The sequence below is a fragment of the Phalacrocorax carbo genome, chromosome 10, assembly GCF_963921805.1.
Source record: "Phalacrocorax carbo chromosome 10, bPhaCar2.1, whole genome shotgun sequence".
Taxonomy (NCBI): Eukaryota; Metazoa; Chordata; class Aves; order Suliformes; family Phalacrocoracidae; genus Phalacrocorax; species Phalacrocorax carbo.
The window spans coordinates 20,702,410-20,721,068 of record NC_087522.1 but is presented as its reverse complement, the minus strand read 5'-3'; the positions used below and the strand labels follow the sequence as shown (position 1 = coordinate 20,721,068).

At 36.6% G+C, this 18,659-nt stretch overlaps 1 protein-coding gene across 9 annotated transcripts in view; it reads right to left on the bottom strand.

Annotated features, from left to right (window-relative positions):
- PCNX1 (pecanex 1) overlaps window positions 1–18,659 on the bottom strand; it is a 91,856-nt gene that overhangs the window by 49,040 nt on the left and 24,157 nt on the right. For 3 of the 9 annotated variants that reach the window (XM_064462364.1, XM_064462367.1, XM_064462368.1), the window contains exons 7-8: window positions 9,199–9,331; window positions 4,430–4,614 (exon numbers count right to left, since the gene is read on the bottom strand). The exons of 3 other annotated variants lie outside the window; for them this stretch is intronic. In XM_064462364.1, coding sequence (XP_064318434.1) covers window positions 4,430–4,614; window positions 9,199–9,331 — 318 coding nt within the window. The remainder of the gene's footprint in view (window positions 1–4,429; window positions 4,615–9,198; window positions 9,332–18,659) is intronic. 3 more of the 9 variants (XM_064462369.1, XM_064462370.1, XM_064462366.1) reach the window with 2 other exon arrangements.

Here is an 18,659-nt window from a genome sequence, read left to right as displayed (position 1 = left end):
AAAACCAAGTCACTAGTACTCAGGCACACAAACCCAAAACACATCTTTGTTCTGACATGAAGAGAGGAAAGAATGAATGCACTTCCTTTGAAACAAGTTTCCTTGTTTCAGCAGACAAAAATATCTCATCACCAACTCCAGAGACAAGCACGTAACAGTTCACACTGTACAAACTGGTGTTCCCCCAGTTACGGGAATCAACAAAAGCAAAAGGCTGATGAGCTTACACAGATGAAACCTGGAAGACTTAAATGGCTTAGGATCCAAGTAAAATGGTGCTATAATGGTTTCCTCAGCCAAGTTATTTTCAGCACATTTCCCAGTTTTCCGTGTAATAAACATTACTTTGTTTGAACCACTCATAAACTAGTTCTGAAAATTGCTACCACTTTTTGAAATGTTGAAGCCTACGTCATCATTAGATCATTTCATCTACTACTTACGATGATACTTTTAAAATCCTAGTCTGCAAAACCAAAGCCATCAGTATTTGGATACTCTGTAGCACAGAATGAGCTATCATTTCCAATAGTCACAATTTTACCTTCAGCTGCAGTATGAAGACTTTGAAGTGTTCTAACTGAAAACTTACAAGTGGTTCATTTTCTATTTCTATATTAAGTTTGGCAAAAAAGAAACTTACCCATTATGCAGAACTCCACAGACAACAGGGATATTTTGAACAGGAACAATGGGAAGTGAGTATTTATTTTCTACTTGTACCTTTGAAAATGCTCTCCCATCCATCCCAAATAAATTAAGTCTACTTAATTATAAAAAGGAATTGAGGAACTGATTCTAAATTGTTTTTAATCAAACAAGTGATCAGTCTATATATTTAGAGAAAAGTTTTGAACTTCAAGACCATCCAACTGCCTTCATAAATTAAAACACTTTGATGAATCTGAAAGATTGTAACTTGTGATACAACCAGAAGTCCAACACAGCAGTGTAACTGTATTGTAAAGCTCCAGACGACCAGTTTTCTTTAATCACAAAGGCAATATTCCTCAAAAAAAATATCAAATCAATCCCAAAAAACACCCAAAACAAAACCCCCACCAACACAACAGACCATCCTCATCTAGCTGAGGACAAGAGGCTGTTACTTCATCCCAGTTTCAGAAACTGGGCATCTGTTCTAGCAACTCAGTACTTGGGCTCCTAACTACTGCACAAATTATAACACCTACAGCCTTTGCTGCAAGCAGTAAAAAGTCCCATCCATCACCTGCATGTCTCAAGAATCAGATACTAGTGAGAACAAAAGGCATCATTAGTACTGCCACACTGTGCTCTGAACACACTCACTCACTCAAGTCATTATATGTATTTTGCTGCTTTCTGGATTCATATTGTATTAATCCTGCCTATAATGATGGCATTTGGTCTGCCACCTTTTCCTTCTGTCCTGCATTCCTCCTATGATTTACTTCATGTTTACTGTTCCACATTAAGCTCTTTTTCCATCTCTTCAAGCTCCTTCCCCCTCACAAAACAACAACATAATTGATAAAAAAATCTTTCCACTTTGAAACTGGAAGACTAAAGATAATGCCTCAAAGAATCTCCTGCCTTACTCTCGGGACAGCACCCAACTAAAGATGACTGTATGGCCACCAGACTGGATGCAGGCTAGGTATAACACAGTATTCATCCTTCATAAAATAAGCCACCAGAATCAAGTTAGCAGACATGAATCTTTAAAGCAAACAAGAAAAGTTTTGCACCTTTTTAAGAGCTACAGCTTGACATCAACACATAAATGGAAAGAATGTAGAAGCAGATACTGCATTGGTACACAAAAAATAAGTCCTAAATGTGGGGGCTTTTAATGTAAATTAACACATGCCCTGTTTGTCTTCCAGAAGAGCTGCAATACTCTAGTAGAATTTCAGTAAGAAAATAAATTCTTGTATGCATTGTACAGAGATACGTAATTGACAAATGTAGTAGATAGAGGTATATTTCCAGTTGCTGTAAATCAGGTTTTGTTGCCATATCTTTTCCCCAGCCTCTATTTTCAATATTTTTTTTCTGCCCTGGGCAGTCACAGCAATTTCCACAGTGAAAAAGAATTGGATTGGTCATATCACCTGCATTGCTTTGATCAGCATCAGAATAAAAGTTAAAGACAAAACAAACTCCCACCCTCCCCCACCCCAAACCATACACAACCTGAAGTAAAGCAACAGGGTCATCTTTCACTGTAAGGTATCTTGGGACAACAGAGCAAACCCGACAGCCTTAGACTTAAACAAAACAGGGTAGCAGCATTACTTCATCCCTGACTGAGGATAGGGGGGAAAACCAAAACAATAACCACAACACAACAAAACCCAGAAAACACAAAAAACCCAACAACTAAACCCCCACAACAACAACAAAAAATATAAAACAAAACAAAAAACACCCACCCCACCCACAAAAAAAAAAAAGCCAAAACCAAGAAACAAACAACCATGTACCAGTTACAAGGAAAGACACTGTCCTTTCTTGTCTGGCCTGATGCATGTGAAAGGTTGTACCATTTTGCCAACTATCTGACTCTAACAAAAGATATTACCTGTCACACAAAGCCTGCTACAGAAACTAGAAAATTTGATTTTCCTAAAAAAAAAACCAACCCCCAAAAAAACCAGATCATGCCTATAATAGCTTCTTTCATTCACGGAAGGTTTCTGAACAGATGCTCAGAGCTTCAAATCAGGAATAAATCTTTATTAAACATCAGATTTTTAACTGATCAGATCCTGGAAGTTTTGTGCCTCCCAAAAACAATGTGCTGCCCCATATAACTGTAAGCACAGTACACACAAAGTTGCAGAAGGGTTTAGCTATGTAAGTTTCTGAAGCTTCCAATACAGGCTAAGTGCAATGAATACGCCTTTTTAAAGAGCCTGAATGCAATGTTGAATTTCTTAAATGTTCCACTTTGATTTCTACTACAGCATAATAATATAAGTTCTTGAATAACTCAGATTTAACTAGATTATGTATTAAATCCTGAATTCTATAAAACTTGATTGTATTATTTTGGGTAAGATTCACCAAATCTTTCAAATACAATAATGGTGGCTTTAAGAATAAATCTCGACATTAACCTTGAACAGATGTAACCAGTACCCCTGAATTTCAGGGCTATATTACAATATTTTTTTCAAAAAAGAAATAAAAGAGTAAATTAAGCAAAGAAACCCATAATTTCAAGTTTTCATAGTTCAGAGATACACATAACCATTGAGACATACATCTCAATTTTTCTATCTAGAAACCAGTAGAGCCAAAGACTCTAAAATAAAAAATACCAGATAAGTAGATTCTATTTAGCACAACTGTACTTAAATTTTACAAAACACCTCAGAGAATGTCAGGGTTGTTTTCAGTTCTGCTTAGATTCATTTTTTCCCATTATACCGCAGCTATATGGTACAGAAGAACGGCGACTTGTTAGCCAAAGTCGTATTTAAATGGGTGCCACAGCCTGGCAACTCTTGAAGTCTTACCCACTAGTGGAATGACAATTCACTTATCTTTTAGTACTGGGCTACAGTAAGGTCTGAAACAAGTGTTTTGTCAGTGTTCTGAGCTAACCTGTGCTTTTAAGTTATTACACTTTTAAGTTATAACTGCCCATTTTAATAATTTGAGGAAGAATGCCATATTAACACTGAAGTCATAAGTCATTGAGGCCATGTACAGATAGCTGCCAAGACCCCTGCAAGGAATTTTTCCACATCTGCCCCTGCATTACTGCGCCACAGGAGATCAGCCGCTTATTGTAACCATCTTAATTTCCTTCTCCCTAGCAATTTTATTAGCTGCACAGAAGTTAAGAGTTAAGAGTACTACACTAAGGACCATGAAGAACTAAGGGGCACTGTAAGGCTCCATGAAATGATAGCATTTGATATAAGAAAGAGTCCTGATTTTCCTCCAATCTTAAGCTCCTAAATTAAGGTGTACATGGAAAGTACTCATTTACATGAGGATTTCTTTTTTAAACAGCAGCTAAGCAAGACTTATCTAAACAAGTAAGATCAAAAATTCTTAGGAACTATAACAAATATTTTTTTCAGGAAATGGAGGTTCCTCAAAGTTGGTATCAATCTCTGCCCCACTACCTGTGACAATGCAAGAAAACTTTTGCATTACGCGTGTTACATTGTTCAAGTCATGAAAGCTCTCACACCATCACCATTTGTATCTATGCATCCTTAGAGTGCTTCCCATCATGCATTTGTTAGAGAAAGTGTCTGGAAAGGCGACTGTGAAAGGCAAGGAATTTATGAGCAATATTGCCTTCTGAGAAACGCACCTACAGGATTCAGAAACAAAGCTAAGGTTAGCTGATTTGCACCGCATTATTACCAATATATCTGCCGTATTAAAACTTCCATGTCACCAAGGTTACATAAGGCCTGCATACCAAGTTCATCGTGTAAACTGCTACCGCCTACAGCAGATGCAGTGGCATGTGATGCTTCTAAGTGGACACTCCCATTTCTCACCAGCAAGGAGGCGCTAGCGCCGAGCACAGCTGCCTGGGAAGGGGGGCGGGACTGCACTCTGACCTGGGAGGAGGGCTGCTGGCCTTGCTGACCATCTTGAAGGCTACGAGAAAACACGGATTGGGGACACATTACCAGGAAGAAGAGAAAAATAGCTAGAAGTGAAGCAAAACAAGACTTTTTTGTTTAAGGAGGCAAACTTAGAGTATAGCATTAAGAAGCCACTTACTAGGGTTAAGGTAACCCATGAATTCCGTATAACAGAATAATTGAACACTAGTTATGTCAGTAATCTAGAGATACTGTTCCTGTCCTAATTCTTAGAAGCGGTATTGCTTTCTAACATCTCCCCAAGTCACCCTCAAGTATATCCTTATAAGTCTTAATTTGTGGGTGCAAAAGCAAATTACTGGTTAAGTCTAATTGCAGGCTAAGCCGAGGTATTGCCTACATACACTATGCCAGTCTTCTCACAGTAGTTAGGTTCCTTTTTGCACATTGAGGTATGACTTATCAACTGTTTAGTTGGCCATTTGGGGGTTTTTTGGTCACAATAACATCACTTTTCTTGCTATTAAATTGCACTATAACTAGAAAATGTCTTTAAGCTTTATTAGCAGCCATATACTACCACAGACCCTTTTAACATAATAAGAATGCTTATAACAAATCATTAATTGGCAAAAGTTCTAAGTCTATTTTAAGTTATTCTGACAGTACAGCAAAAACTTTATTACTCAAGTATTACGACCGCAAAGAAATTCTTCTATACCCACACGCATACCTGCACCAAAAAGCAGGTCCTACAAGTGAAATTGGGCTTCAAAAAAATTTCTAACTTTACAGCCATGAATAGACAACGCTTGAAAATGTTACTTCTCCTCATCATAGCCTTCTCATTGCAAAACTGTTTTATAAAGCTATTTAACAGTTAGATATTATTAATGGCTTGTTAAATATTAAACATGGCAAAGTGTCAGAATACATGACATTTACACTTGTATATCACATCTAGTTTGCAAGATTGTGTTTTTATTATCCTTCATTTTGTACATATAAAGAAGTTACATGTCACTGTCATTAGCTGTGGGATGTGATGAAATTAAAAATTTGGGTGTTTTTTTTAGACAAAGACTATATTTTAAAGGCTATAGAAAATATCTTAAATATTCTCTTTTGAAAAACAGTCACCTGTTGCTTTTAACATTTCACTGCTGGTGTGATGCTACAGTTGGCAAGTGAGGCAACTGAAAAAGCAATATCTTACTAAGAGTTGAGAGGTTATATCTGCTGTACTTGCTTTCAACAATATTTTCTAGAACAGCTACTTTTCAGTTCTTTTCTTAGAGCACAACTGGAAAACAAAATATGGATATAAGAATTGGTGTTAAGAAAAGCTCATGCAAAATAAAGCAGACATGCACACAGCTCATAAGGTAAAAAACTGCAACTCATTATTTATCATATTCTAACATATTCTAATCTGAACTTTAAATTTAGTGTTTTACTGTTGTACAAAAGGCTTTTAGTGAGCTACATGGCAACAAAAGCCCTAAGGAAACTCTCAGATGTGCCAGCCTTCATTTTCTCCCTTATTATCAGCAATGCCAGAACAATACTGCTTTCCATTAAATAGTAACTACGTATCAAAAGGTATGTACAAAGTTGCCCTTTCAGTGGTTATCCATATGTCACCAAAAAAAGATAAAAACCCCGAAACATTAACAGATTGCACAAATATGCAAAAGATACATTTATTCTCTGCCTAAATACTAATTATAAAAATAAAATTCTGATTCAGACAGTTACTTATGTTCTCTATCAGACACACATGCATACACCACTGATTACATGGGATGCCAAGGCATACTTATGTTTGAAGTGCCCAAATCACTGCTGACATTTAGGCAGGACAAAAGCAGGGGTGGACGGTTATTTTGTGGTGGGTTGTGAGGTTTGGGTTTTTTTAAGTTACCAGACAAAGTACTGCTGTGTCTAATTTGGCATCAAACCAGCAGAATTTACTAGACCAGGTTTTACTTAGATGTCTACCGTTGCCAAACACACATATAAATAATGCCATTGTCACTTTTACTAAAACATTCCACAGAGGAAGTGAACAGTAATTGTAATAATGGATAGAAAATAAATAATTGAAAAAAGGAACTCAGGCTGAACTCAACAGGTTTAAGGGAACATCCCCACAACATCCAATTTTATGTCAGAGTTAGAAGATTAGGAGATTAAAGTTTTGCTGGCAAGAATAAGAAAGAAGTAACATCAGGGCAACTAAAGATTAGTAAATCTAATACTGTTAGAAGTTTAACATCTGAAGTCACGTGGATTAGCAACATTAGGAACTAGACCGAGGCAGCTCACCACTAGCATATACAAGTAATGTCAGTACAGTTGCAGTGATATTTTGAAAGGATCTTAGTGGTAAGTGGCTAAAAAAATGTCTGTGTTTCTTCATATTTCTTCCTTAAGTGTGATTTTTTTTTAAAAAAAAATCTTTCTTAAGGGTTTCTTCTTCCAGCAACACATAGAATTTACACTGAAATTAAGCTACCCATATAAAGGAAAGTTTTTTTCAGACTATTCATCTAGAAATCAGAGCAGTTATAACTACAGTTTTTCAGAACCATTCCACAGTTGGTACTTCAAAAGAATTTATGTCAAACAAATCTGAAAGCAGTTTGGTGTTTGGTTGGACTAAAGCAATTTAACTCCACTCCAAGGGACAGTCGTTTAGTATCACAAACAATTCTTTGAGCAAAACAATTCTGAACATATAATAGAAGTATTTTTGATAATGTATGTCATTATGCCAGAGAAAGTACAGAGTTTTCTTTTGTGTCTTTTTTTTTTTTATTTAGAAAGGAACAAATTTAGTTAACTGGAAGATGCACAGAGGAAACACAAGGCTAGAATATTTCTGCTTTTTCACACTTGAACATCTTGTCCAATTAAAAAGGTACTTCTACCAACTTCAGTTTTCTCATGATCTCTTGCTGAAGTCCAGCTTAAGCCATGGGAACCTTAATGACTGCACTAGCGTGTGAAAACGAGGCAGCTGTCAGCCTCAGTTTAAAACACAGTCTTATTTGCCCTACTTTCTACCTGTCTAAGAGAAAGAAAACTCACTGTTTTCTGGCTAATGCAGAGTCAAAGGAGCTCTGATTAGTCTGCACAGCCTCTTAGGAACCAATACACAAAACTATACTACCCTCCTCTTAAAAAGTGTCAGAAGCAAGTGAATACAACGGAGAATAGAGCAAGTGTGATCTAAGAGAATGCAAAGTTTTAGCAACCCTCACTGTGAAATAAATCACTGACTTAAAAGATGAACAAGCTACATTCAGCAAGACCAGAAGCTTAACAAAAAGTTATCTGAAATTATGTGATTACTGCTGCACACTGCAGTAAAAACACATCTAACTAGTTTCAGTCTTTGATGTGGCAGAAGTTAATCCTTTATTTGTTAGATTTTAGATACCATTCTTGCAATCCTCCTGCCTGAGGAAAATTTACAAACTTAGTCCTTGATTACTTCAGTGGTGCCACAAAGATTGCATGATTCCTCCCACATTCTCTACTGTGTTTTCTTTTTATTTGCTCGGTTTCTATAGCTTTTTCCAGTTAAAAGAATTACACAAGTATTCCTGAAACACAAAAGGTGACTGCTCCTATTATTATAAGATAGCTTAGCATATGAAGGAAGGTCATTAAGAATACACAACATATATCATTATTCCTGCATATTTATCATATAACTGGAGGGAGATTTAATGTGACATGTATGGTGGACTGTTCCTTCCTCTACAGGCAATGTTCTGCTTGCCAGATTGTCCAACACCATAGGCAACCATAGGACCGAGAGATTAAAAATGCATGTTTAAAAACTTAGTGTGGTTGCTGCTTCTGCTGCTCAAGCTGGCGGACCAAACAGAGCTGCTGTATGTAGCATACCACTAGGCTCAGTATTGTTGAAAAATGGGCCAGTGAAGGTTGGGGACTCCTGGGATACGTGTATATAGTACATTTTAAACATCGCCAAGGCGAGCAACGTGCCACACAATTAGATTTAGTAGTGAGCAATGCTGGGCATTCTGTAACAAAGGCATTGCTATTACTTCATTATGTCTCTTTTGCTGTATGAACATCCTGCACCTCTTTACAATGGTTTACCTGTATTTTAGATTTGGAACCTTTGCACATACGGTTTAGCTCTTTATAATGTTCTGCCATTTTATTATGCTTATCTCTCACTATTACAGATGTGAAAAGTCTTTACAGTACTAGTTCCTAATGCTTATTTTTTTAACGAAAACCAAAATGAGGAGTGGTGAATAATATTTTCTTGTTTCTTCCTCCTTGCTTGAAAGTAAAAGTTTCTGAAGTTTTTTTATAAAAACCACTGAGTCTAAGTTTGTTAGCATTAGTTCGTTTTGTTATCAATCTGAAATCAGCTATAACATGTTAGAGACTAGCTATCCTGATCATTTTGAAAATAGTGCCACATATACATGCACAATTCAACAAGCCCACAGTGACATGCAGTGACAGCTCAAGGAGGTTATGGTGGGGAAGGAATTAAAAAGTGCTTTTTCTGGCAACACTGGTGGGTGTGGGGAGAAGTGGTCTGCTGCATGCATGCTAAATATGGTGGAACATTTAGATACCCTACCTGAGGGGTGATCCGATGAGCAATGTAGGAGGGGTAGGGTTACTCCCTGCATTGTGCCGGCGTCGTACTGCCTGACGCCTAAATGTGCTGCGTTCACGACGAAATGTGACAGTCTCCTCGCTGGCTTGTGCTGCTGCATCAAGACAGACTTTAGGTCAAATAAGCACCCATCCTAGTTACGTACACAGTAACTTAAGACTCCTTTCTTCCCCCTGACCCTCCCCAAGTTAATGAACTTGACTTGCAACAACAAAAGTAGCTTACGCACTTGACTGTTCAAATAACCTGCCTCACGACAGGATCACAACACACAAATATTAGCAAAAATGTGGGTGTTTGGGGAGGGTAGGGGGTGGGTGTTCTTCAATATACAGAGTACTTTTTTTCCACCCCCAGATCCAAATAGCCAGGTTGCAAAAAAAGCTGGATATCCCAAATCTCTTCCATTTACACAGGGCAGGAAGAAACAAGACTGATCTCACCCTTTATCTCATTTAATACCCTTTATCTCATTTAAGACCCTTTATCTCATTTAATAGATAATTAAAGGAGAATCCTAAAGGACAACCTAGAAAGGTTGTCTGCCACTCCTCACCTTAATATACTCTTTTCAGTGCTATAATTTCTGCCAAACAGGTAGGGCTGAGGTTAACCTCATCACACCTCCTCAGGGGACAAAACAGAACTGCTTTTTTCTTTTTCCTCATAAGCACCGAGGGATACATGTTGCTCATTTTAGACTAGTTGAACAATGATTTGGAGGAACAGGGGGGTTGAGACCGAGAGAATAACTTCTTTGTAAGGATTAGGTTTTTTTGTTATTTCAACTCCCCAGACAAAAACAAACAAAAGGTTTGGCCCACTTATAAAGCAACACTGTAAAAAAGTTTGTATGTACTCAAGGGAGTCTAAAATTTTTCCAGATAACCCCCCCAAAATCTACCCATGCTCGCTAAGCTTCACAGTCTGAAGAACTTTGATTTTGACTGCTTCATGGTGTGTCCACAATCTCAGTCTTCCTCCTGAACCAAGGAAGCTACTAACCAATTTGAATGCAGAGCACTAGAGAACTCAAATTAATGGGTCACAGAGAAAATTTGTTTCGTTTTTCTGTCCTCCTTCACTAGCCTGCCAAAACCTAACAAACAAAAACACCCCAAAAAAACAAACCAAAACAAAAAAAACCACCACCCAAACTTGACATGAAGTCAGTGCAAGAGGAGAATCACAATCTTGAAGGGGAAGTCACAACTTGGTAGCCAAGAAGCCTGTTACTAGAACGTGAACACCAAGGGTTGTGTCAAGCCAAAATAAAAAATAGAAAAAACACTAAGGGAGCAATGCTTCTTTTGTGCCAGAAAGATCACAGGCAGAGTAGTCCATGTTCACTTAAGCACATTTCAAGTTACAATATTCATGTCATTAAGCTTTCAAAACTTACCAACAAAGAATCTAGTGCTGGCCTACAGCGAATAGCAACCTTAAGCAACCTGTTACTGCTATTACTGCCATAGCTCAAGCAATAAAAGCTGCATGGAGTAAGTCTCATTCCACACATGAACCACAGGTTATCAAGTAAATACTGCATATGAAATGTCATTCTGTAGTTTGCTTTAAAAGCTAAGAAGCTACATGAAGAGATATACTGTAAGACCAACATTAAAGTTACAAGCATTTCATTACCAAAATGTCAAAAGTTAATGATATCCTTAATTCAGTCCATTCCCATGTTTTCAGGAAAACTGTGGGATTGCTCCTTGTTATTCTAAGCATGAATAGATGATACTTCCTTTTCAGTGTGTTGAATTATTGCTGAAATACATTTTTCTTGTCATTGAATATACAGCTTTATGATTTAATACACAGCCTAATTTCTTCAAGGATTTATTTAGAGATCTCATACTCTAAGTACTGAGAAAGTGAAACACACTAAACAAGATAGTATGAATCCTGAGTTTTTTTCTAGTGGATTAAATTAACACAAGAGGTCAAAACTGCCCACTGATTTTGGGTGCCAATTTGTAAAGCTCAATTTTTCCAGTGTATACATCAACATATAAAAAAATCACATTCACAACACAGTTTCCACTGACTTCAGATGCAAAAGCAATTCCACACATTTCTGCTAATCAGGCCATAGTTAAGCACCAGGAAATAAGAAGAGTGACTAGTGGTAAATGAAATGTAAAAATATTAATTACCATTAAGATGGAAAACATCAGCATTACATCTTAATTACCATTTGCAACTACTTAGGAAAAGCAGCATTCAAGGGCAATTCTTCAAGGCAGCATACTTAATACTGACAACATCTTTTTCTTTTCGTATCCTTTATTCAGTAAACATCAAATTCTGCAATAACTGAAACTCAGATTATGGAGACGGAGATGGTGCTTCCTACACAGCTCCAATTTATCACTAAAGCAAGTCTACCTCAAGCACTGACTGAGGCAGAGTCCTGTGAGGAAAATAAATACGTTTGAAGACCAAAAAAAATTATATGTACTTGGGGATTAAATCCAAAGCTGCACAGGCAAATACTTCTGGCATTTACTAACTTGTCATTATTTCACTTTAATCTTTAAAAACAAAAGTAGATTTTGGTGTAGCTTTCTACCTAATCTACCAAGAGATTTTTGATTTATCTTGAAATTTTTTGTTCAAAGCACATCTTTTATATATGCTCTTCCTGAATGTAGGTGGCAACATTCAGGATCAAGCAAGACTGCAAGTTCTTTTGAAAAGACTGAGCTTTTCAGCCCAAGAAGCCCTGAGTCTGCTAACATTATGCAACACCTCAAGAAGCTACATGTTGAAACCATGACTAAGTTAGTTAAAAAAAAAAAGCAGCTGGTTGGGCAGAAAGGATTACGGATTGTTTGGAGTATGAAAATCCCAACTGAGCAAAGTTTGGGTTTGGTTGGGGTTTTTTGCTTGTTTGTTGTTTTGGGGTTTTTTTTGTTGTGGGTTGTTGTTTTGGGGGTTTTTTTGTTGGTTGGTTGAGGTTTTTATAAGAAAAACCCCTCATTCTAAAGAACACACAGGATTTAAAAAAAAACAGTATGGAAAGCTACTCATGTTAACACATATTATTTGCTTTTCTACTTGTCTTTAATGAGAAGGAACAGTTTAATGATGAGGGAAATAACTTTGTTTTAACAGAAGTAAGCTTCCTTTAATATTTACAAAGTGACAGTGGCTTAATGTTTAGAACCAAAAACGAACAAATAAAAGTATCACTGTGGGACAGCTTTTTTTTTTTTTTTTAAATAAATCTTTAAGACCATCACTCACACTTCTCTGATGCTTCTTCTTACAACCACTTACTCTAGACTCCAGAAAGGTAAGTTCCAACATCTACACTCATATACAAAATCTATATCTAAAAGGGAGAGATAACATAGGTTATATTTTTACGGTTCCTGCTTACTTTAAGTAAATCAGTAAAGGCAAAGAAGCCTTTCAGCTTACAGAGTGTTTGTTGAAGACTGTTCTATTTTTCTGTTTTATTCTAAACTTTTATGCTGAAATGCTACCCTTCATTTATGTCAAGAAATTGAAGTATAAATTTCTTCTGCATGCTGTAATATGAATTTGAGCTCCCAACATTACCTGTTCTCAAACAGAAAAATCTAGTTTGAAGTTCAAAGTGCACAGGTTAGAAATGCAAACCTACATCCCAGAGATCAATAAAAAGAGGAGGTGGAGGTTAACCCTCGCACACCTATTTCCAACTCTAATACATTTAATTTCAAAGAGGAAATAATTTCACTTCTATGTTTGTTAACTGAACTGTGCATATGAATATTATGCATATTTATTAAAATTCATCCTTTTTTCTTTCATTACACTTCTAATTGGAAAAAAGCCAAATCAGCAGTTACACACTTAGAAGTTCATGAGGATATCACTTTATCATCAGAGTTGGAATGACACTTTCCCAATAAAAAGACTAGAATTTTCTCTACAATAAATTTTAGAGTAACAAGTAATTCACATCCCTTTGCCAAACAGCTAGGAGTATCTGAAAGGAGGCTGAAATACCCTGCCTGCAGGTTATGCCTTTCCAAAATTTCTCTCTCTATACTACACAAGTGTTTCTGATGCAAACCTCCGTAGTTCCTCAAAGTTTTAAACAGAACTGAAGACTCCAAGTTTTACACAACTATACAAATGTACAATACAACTAGCTTTAAGAAACATAAAATGCAAATATTTTCTTTCGAAATGGAATATTTACACATACAAGGCAAAACATTTACAACATCATCCTGCAGGTATGTACCACTGCTTCAACCCAAACTCAGAAGATAGAAACAAAAGAAGCACAAGATGAAAAAGCAGAATTTCCAAATTTTACTGCATCAAGAAGTCCCGTCTCATTTTTCTTTTGGCAAAAACACTAAACCCAGTGCTTCAGAAAAATTCTGAAATACAGATAAACTCTTCCCAGGTAAGAAGATTCCTGGAAAGACATGGTATGAAGGTAATACAGAGGGAAAGTATTCATGTGGAAAATCACAGAGTTCTCAGGACAAAAATTGCAAACTTCAGTCTGACAGGAAAGAAAACAGAAAAACAAAACAACCCACACAGTGGAAAACACAGTGCCCCTCATTCTTCTCAGGAAAAAAGAAAAAAATACATTACTTGAAGGCTAGATGGTTTTGAATATTAGTCAGGTTAAGCATGGTTAAATGCATGCATGGAATGTGAGTGATGCTTGGACATGCCATTTCTCACCCTATCAAATGGGGAATCGTGGTCTATTTTCAACTACTTGTAGTGACCAACCCTACAAATTCTCAGCAAGAGCTGAAATGAATACTTTATGGCTCATGCATTCACATAAGCAATGAAATCTGTCTTCTAACACTGAACATACTTTGCCAAACCAAATGGCTGAAATTTTGCTCTTCTGTATTGAGCACCTGTATCTCATTTGTGTTCAAAACCTGAGAAAAGACATACTTCTCACATGCATTCATGGGTTAACACCACCACTCTCCTCACAGCTGAGGAATCTGCAGTTTATCCTCACGTGCCCTAACACTATTTTTAAAACATAGTTGTAAGACACCCAAGTAGAAAGGAGTCCTTTCAGTCCATTTCTTCAGTATAGAGTTATTAATCACTATGGATTATGCACCATTATAAGACCCACAATTGCAGGGATTTCTTACACTTCTCTGATGAAAAGGCAAACTATTGGCTTATAATATTATAACTGTGGACATTTAATGAAAAACATGACTAATGCCAATATCTGAAGAATGGAGATAAGAGCACCAAAGGAGAAACAAAGATCAGAGGGACATCTCTAAAATATAAACTCTTGCTAGAAAATAGGGCAGAGGAAAAACAACACACAATTTAAGAAGGAAAGCTTGTCACCAATACAAAACCCAAACAAACATAACAACAACAACAACAACAAAAAAGAAAGAGAAACAAAGGAAGTAAAGCCTAAGACTTCAGTGTTGTGGTTGAAAGTATGGAAAAAAAATACCACCAGAGACCCAAGTTTGAGACTAGGCTGGAAGAATGTGTACAATTATGTCAAACCAGTCACTACAACAATCTGAAATATAAAACACTGTCAAGTAGGGAATAACCAGGACAATGAAACCATCTCTCTTGAATTCCGAACAAAACATTTTCACAGGCCAGCTTGACAGACAAATTTCTATACTAATGCCAATTATAAAACTAGGAGTCTCAGTTATTCTACTTCACTGTACTTCCCACTTGAGTTACTCCACCTTTAAAAACATTAGATGTTACTCACAGACTTCTTGACTATAATGTTGATGGACTTGGGGTCAAAGAGCTAAAGCTATGACCTAACCTGATCCCCTGCCCAATACAGTCCCTATATCCAGGGATTTGGGTATCAATAGCTAGTGGCATGTTCATGCAGCAGATAAGTGTTCATAACCTACATTAATCTTTATGAAACAATTCTGACTGTGTTTGGATTTATTCACCTTAAGGAAAAGGTGCTTTACATCTTTAGAACACACAGCCTTTCCGGCATAAGTGGTATTCTATGTGAGTATGTCATACACAAAGAGTCATGTTTGCTTTGAATGGCCTATTAACTATAACACCAAGCGTGAATTAGTAGCCAACTTCAATATATCCTGGAATTACATCTCATAGCTATATTTGGCAGCAACGTGAGCACTTCCATTGCAGTTCTGAGAACTCTCAGAACTCTGCTGCATGCATAACAATAAATCCAGGTACCTCTGCAAAGGAGAATGAAAAAAGCAGCTTATAAACTTAAGTTAGTAGATGCAGCTTTGTTTATACCAAGTATCAAAAATTTGTATTCAACTCCTGTTTGAGATGAATACTTGGCAATTTTATGAACACCACATGCTACTTGTCAAGAAAATTGAATCATTCTTTCCAAATCAAGTAAAAATTATTGTGAGAACTAGTTGTACAAATATTATCAATCTAAGACATGTAAATAGCTCATTCCCACAGCAATGTGGGAAGTGTTTTAAAAGAACTACTACTTATGGTTTCTTTGGGAGGCTTTAGAGAATTTAACCAGGGTCAGATTTTATAAATAATATTCCCAAGGAAAAAAAAAAAAACAACCAAACAAAAATTATATCAAGTATATTTTACTTCTTATTTAACTTTGGGTATATGCTGTAATGCTGCAGCATGCACTTCTCATCAAGTATCCTGAACTTCCCTTAGGCAGCCTGGCAGAACTTGAGGTAGAATATCTACTACCCTGTAGATGACACACTAAAGGAGCGTGTTCCTACCAAGTAACAGGAAGTCTGTTACCAGTAGTACTCAGGGCTTTTGCCAAGCAATTACACACATTCCTGGCTCTCAACAGCCACTGCTGCAAGTTGGACAAAACTTGAGGTTTCTGTTTGTTTGCTTGTTCCCTGTCACCACCTATATGGAACCACAAAATATCACGAAGATGGTAGTTATTTCAGTCATAAGCCATCTAATGAAAGCCCCTGTAGTATCCATGAATACCAGAAAGGGGACAAAACAGGCAGGATGGAGTCCCAACACAATGTATTAAAACTGCATTTTGCTTTAGTAGGTAGTGACTAACAATTAGCAGATGCAAGGTTCATTCCAAGTGTTATTTCACCGTTAAGTTCCAAAACTGCAGAATTCCATTTCAGCCTCACACATCACTCCTAACTGTGTGTACATCTTTAAATTGTTGAACTGCAACATCTTGCCTCTACTGAGGTGACAAGATATCAAAAAATCAGAGGTAATTCTGTTAAACTCAACCTTTACACACAAAAGCTGTGACAGAACAACATGATGTTTTCGAAGTCAGGTATTGGCAAGGACTAACATTAGAATTTCTATGTAATGCTTGAACCAAATGCTGTGTACTTTGTCACTGCTAGCTGACATCTAAATCAAGTAATGGAATACAGTCTTTTGGTTCCAATAAAAAGCATCATATGGGAGAGAGCCCTTCTACTGGCTAATCTGCTTAATCTGATCCAGTTACAGGAGGGGTCCCGCTGAAGACATGAACAGAGACAGCTAACACACACACAACCAGGTTACAGTAACTTTACAAATTCTTCAGTTTCTAACATTTCTAAACACTCTCAGAGTTAGATTTCTCATGCAAAACTGTTCGGTTTAGCAGTGTGAGCATGAACTGATGGAATCCCAGAAAACAGACCAGAGGCCCCATCTTCTGTAACTGTGTTAATTCCAGCTGCAGAAAACATATCAAACTAAAGCCATCAGAAGCATGGAACAGCTCTACAACACAGGCAAAATAAATAATGACTGTAGACCATATGTAATATAAGCACAGTACGAAAAAAGCGGTTTGTTGGCAACAGCTGACGTGACCATTGGCTGAGTAGCAGAGAACTGAATTGCACTTTTAACTTTGGAGAGGATACTGTCTAATGATTACAGGCAGATACACGAAGCATATATGTACAAATACACAAAGACTGAAAACACGAACAGGTTTCCATATGCCACACAAAACGCCAGATTCTAATCCAAGCTCACAAAACCCTACTTTGCCTGCCTGTAGAGATGTACTGCAGACCACGAAACACAGAAGAACAGTATGAGCTGTTACTTCAATATCACTACGCATTGCACAGAAGGAAAAATGCATTACATCACATGCAGTTTTATCTACAAAAGGGTATGTAACTCAAGAACTTAAAATAAATAAATAAACCTTTAATTACAGCAAGCTGTAAAATAGAGTAGCATCTTAAACGGTGTACCTTTTACAGTTAATATACAACTGGGGGAGAACATTTGACTTTTCAGATCAGCTTAAGTTTTACAAAACATCACTGTGTCAAATACAGCATTATGTTGGTTCTTTAAATCTTTACAAACAGCAATCCAGAAACAGCACACATCTGACAGAAACCAGATAAAGGAGAGTATCAAGGTGGTATTTCCAAAATATTACTAGACATCTAGGCAAAATTTTAGACATTGAAACAACTTCTTTCATCCAAGCCATAAACCATCAATTCACTAGCTACTTTTAGATGCTGAGTAGTTAGACAAGGATAACAACTATTTTAAGACATATTCCATTTTTTTGTTACACATGCACCACATGTATTTAATTACAGAATTTTCAAGTGCTGTTTGTCTGCATTTCAATGAACTGCAATTTCTAGTCAAATGCACAAGTTATCTTGTAAAAAGTGAGTCATTCACCACTTCCTGGCATAACAGGATAAAAAAAATGAAACTGCTAACTTGTACCTGAAGTAAAATATTTACAAGTTTGTATAGCATCCTGCTTAGTAAAAGATTACTAAAGGCCATATCCATTACGAAACATGTTTAGCAGTTACACAAACAAGTAAGAATGTACTTTTTAGTTTACTCCCCAAAGACTTAAAGATAAAATGAAGCTATAATTACCGATTTAAGTCATACTTGAAAAATAGGAACTGAAAGCTGCTGACTGAAGAGGTGGTATTAATACTACTCTTTTGGCTATCCAGCATGCATCTGTTAATAACTTGTTTCGGAGAGTTACCATATGCAATTTCAGAAATTAAAAAATATTTATGTAAAATTATAAAATAATCCTTTCAGCAGGAGGTTGGACCAGACAAATTCTAGAAGTCCCATCCAACCAATATCCTCTGATCCCATGAAAATCTGAACCAAGTTTATTCTGTAATTTATCCGCTACATGTAAATAAAAATAACAATTCTCTCAAATAATTTCTATACACATACACCCATATGATGTATATTCATATTACAATGTATCTCTTTAAAAACAAGCCCAAAAGATGAAGATAACTCAATAGTGGGAAATTCAGATTGGTCATGAACAGATAAATTCAAAATAATTACTGGCTTGATGCTAGACATGACTGCATAAATATTTAAGTAATGCTAAAGAAGAGTAGGTGATATTTTTGTTCTGCTTTCGGAAAAAGCAGAAT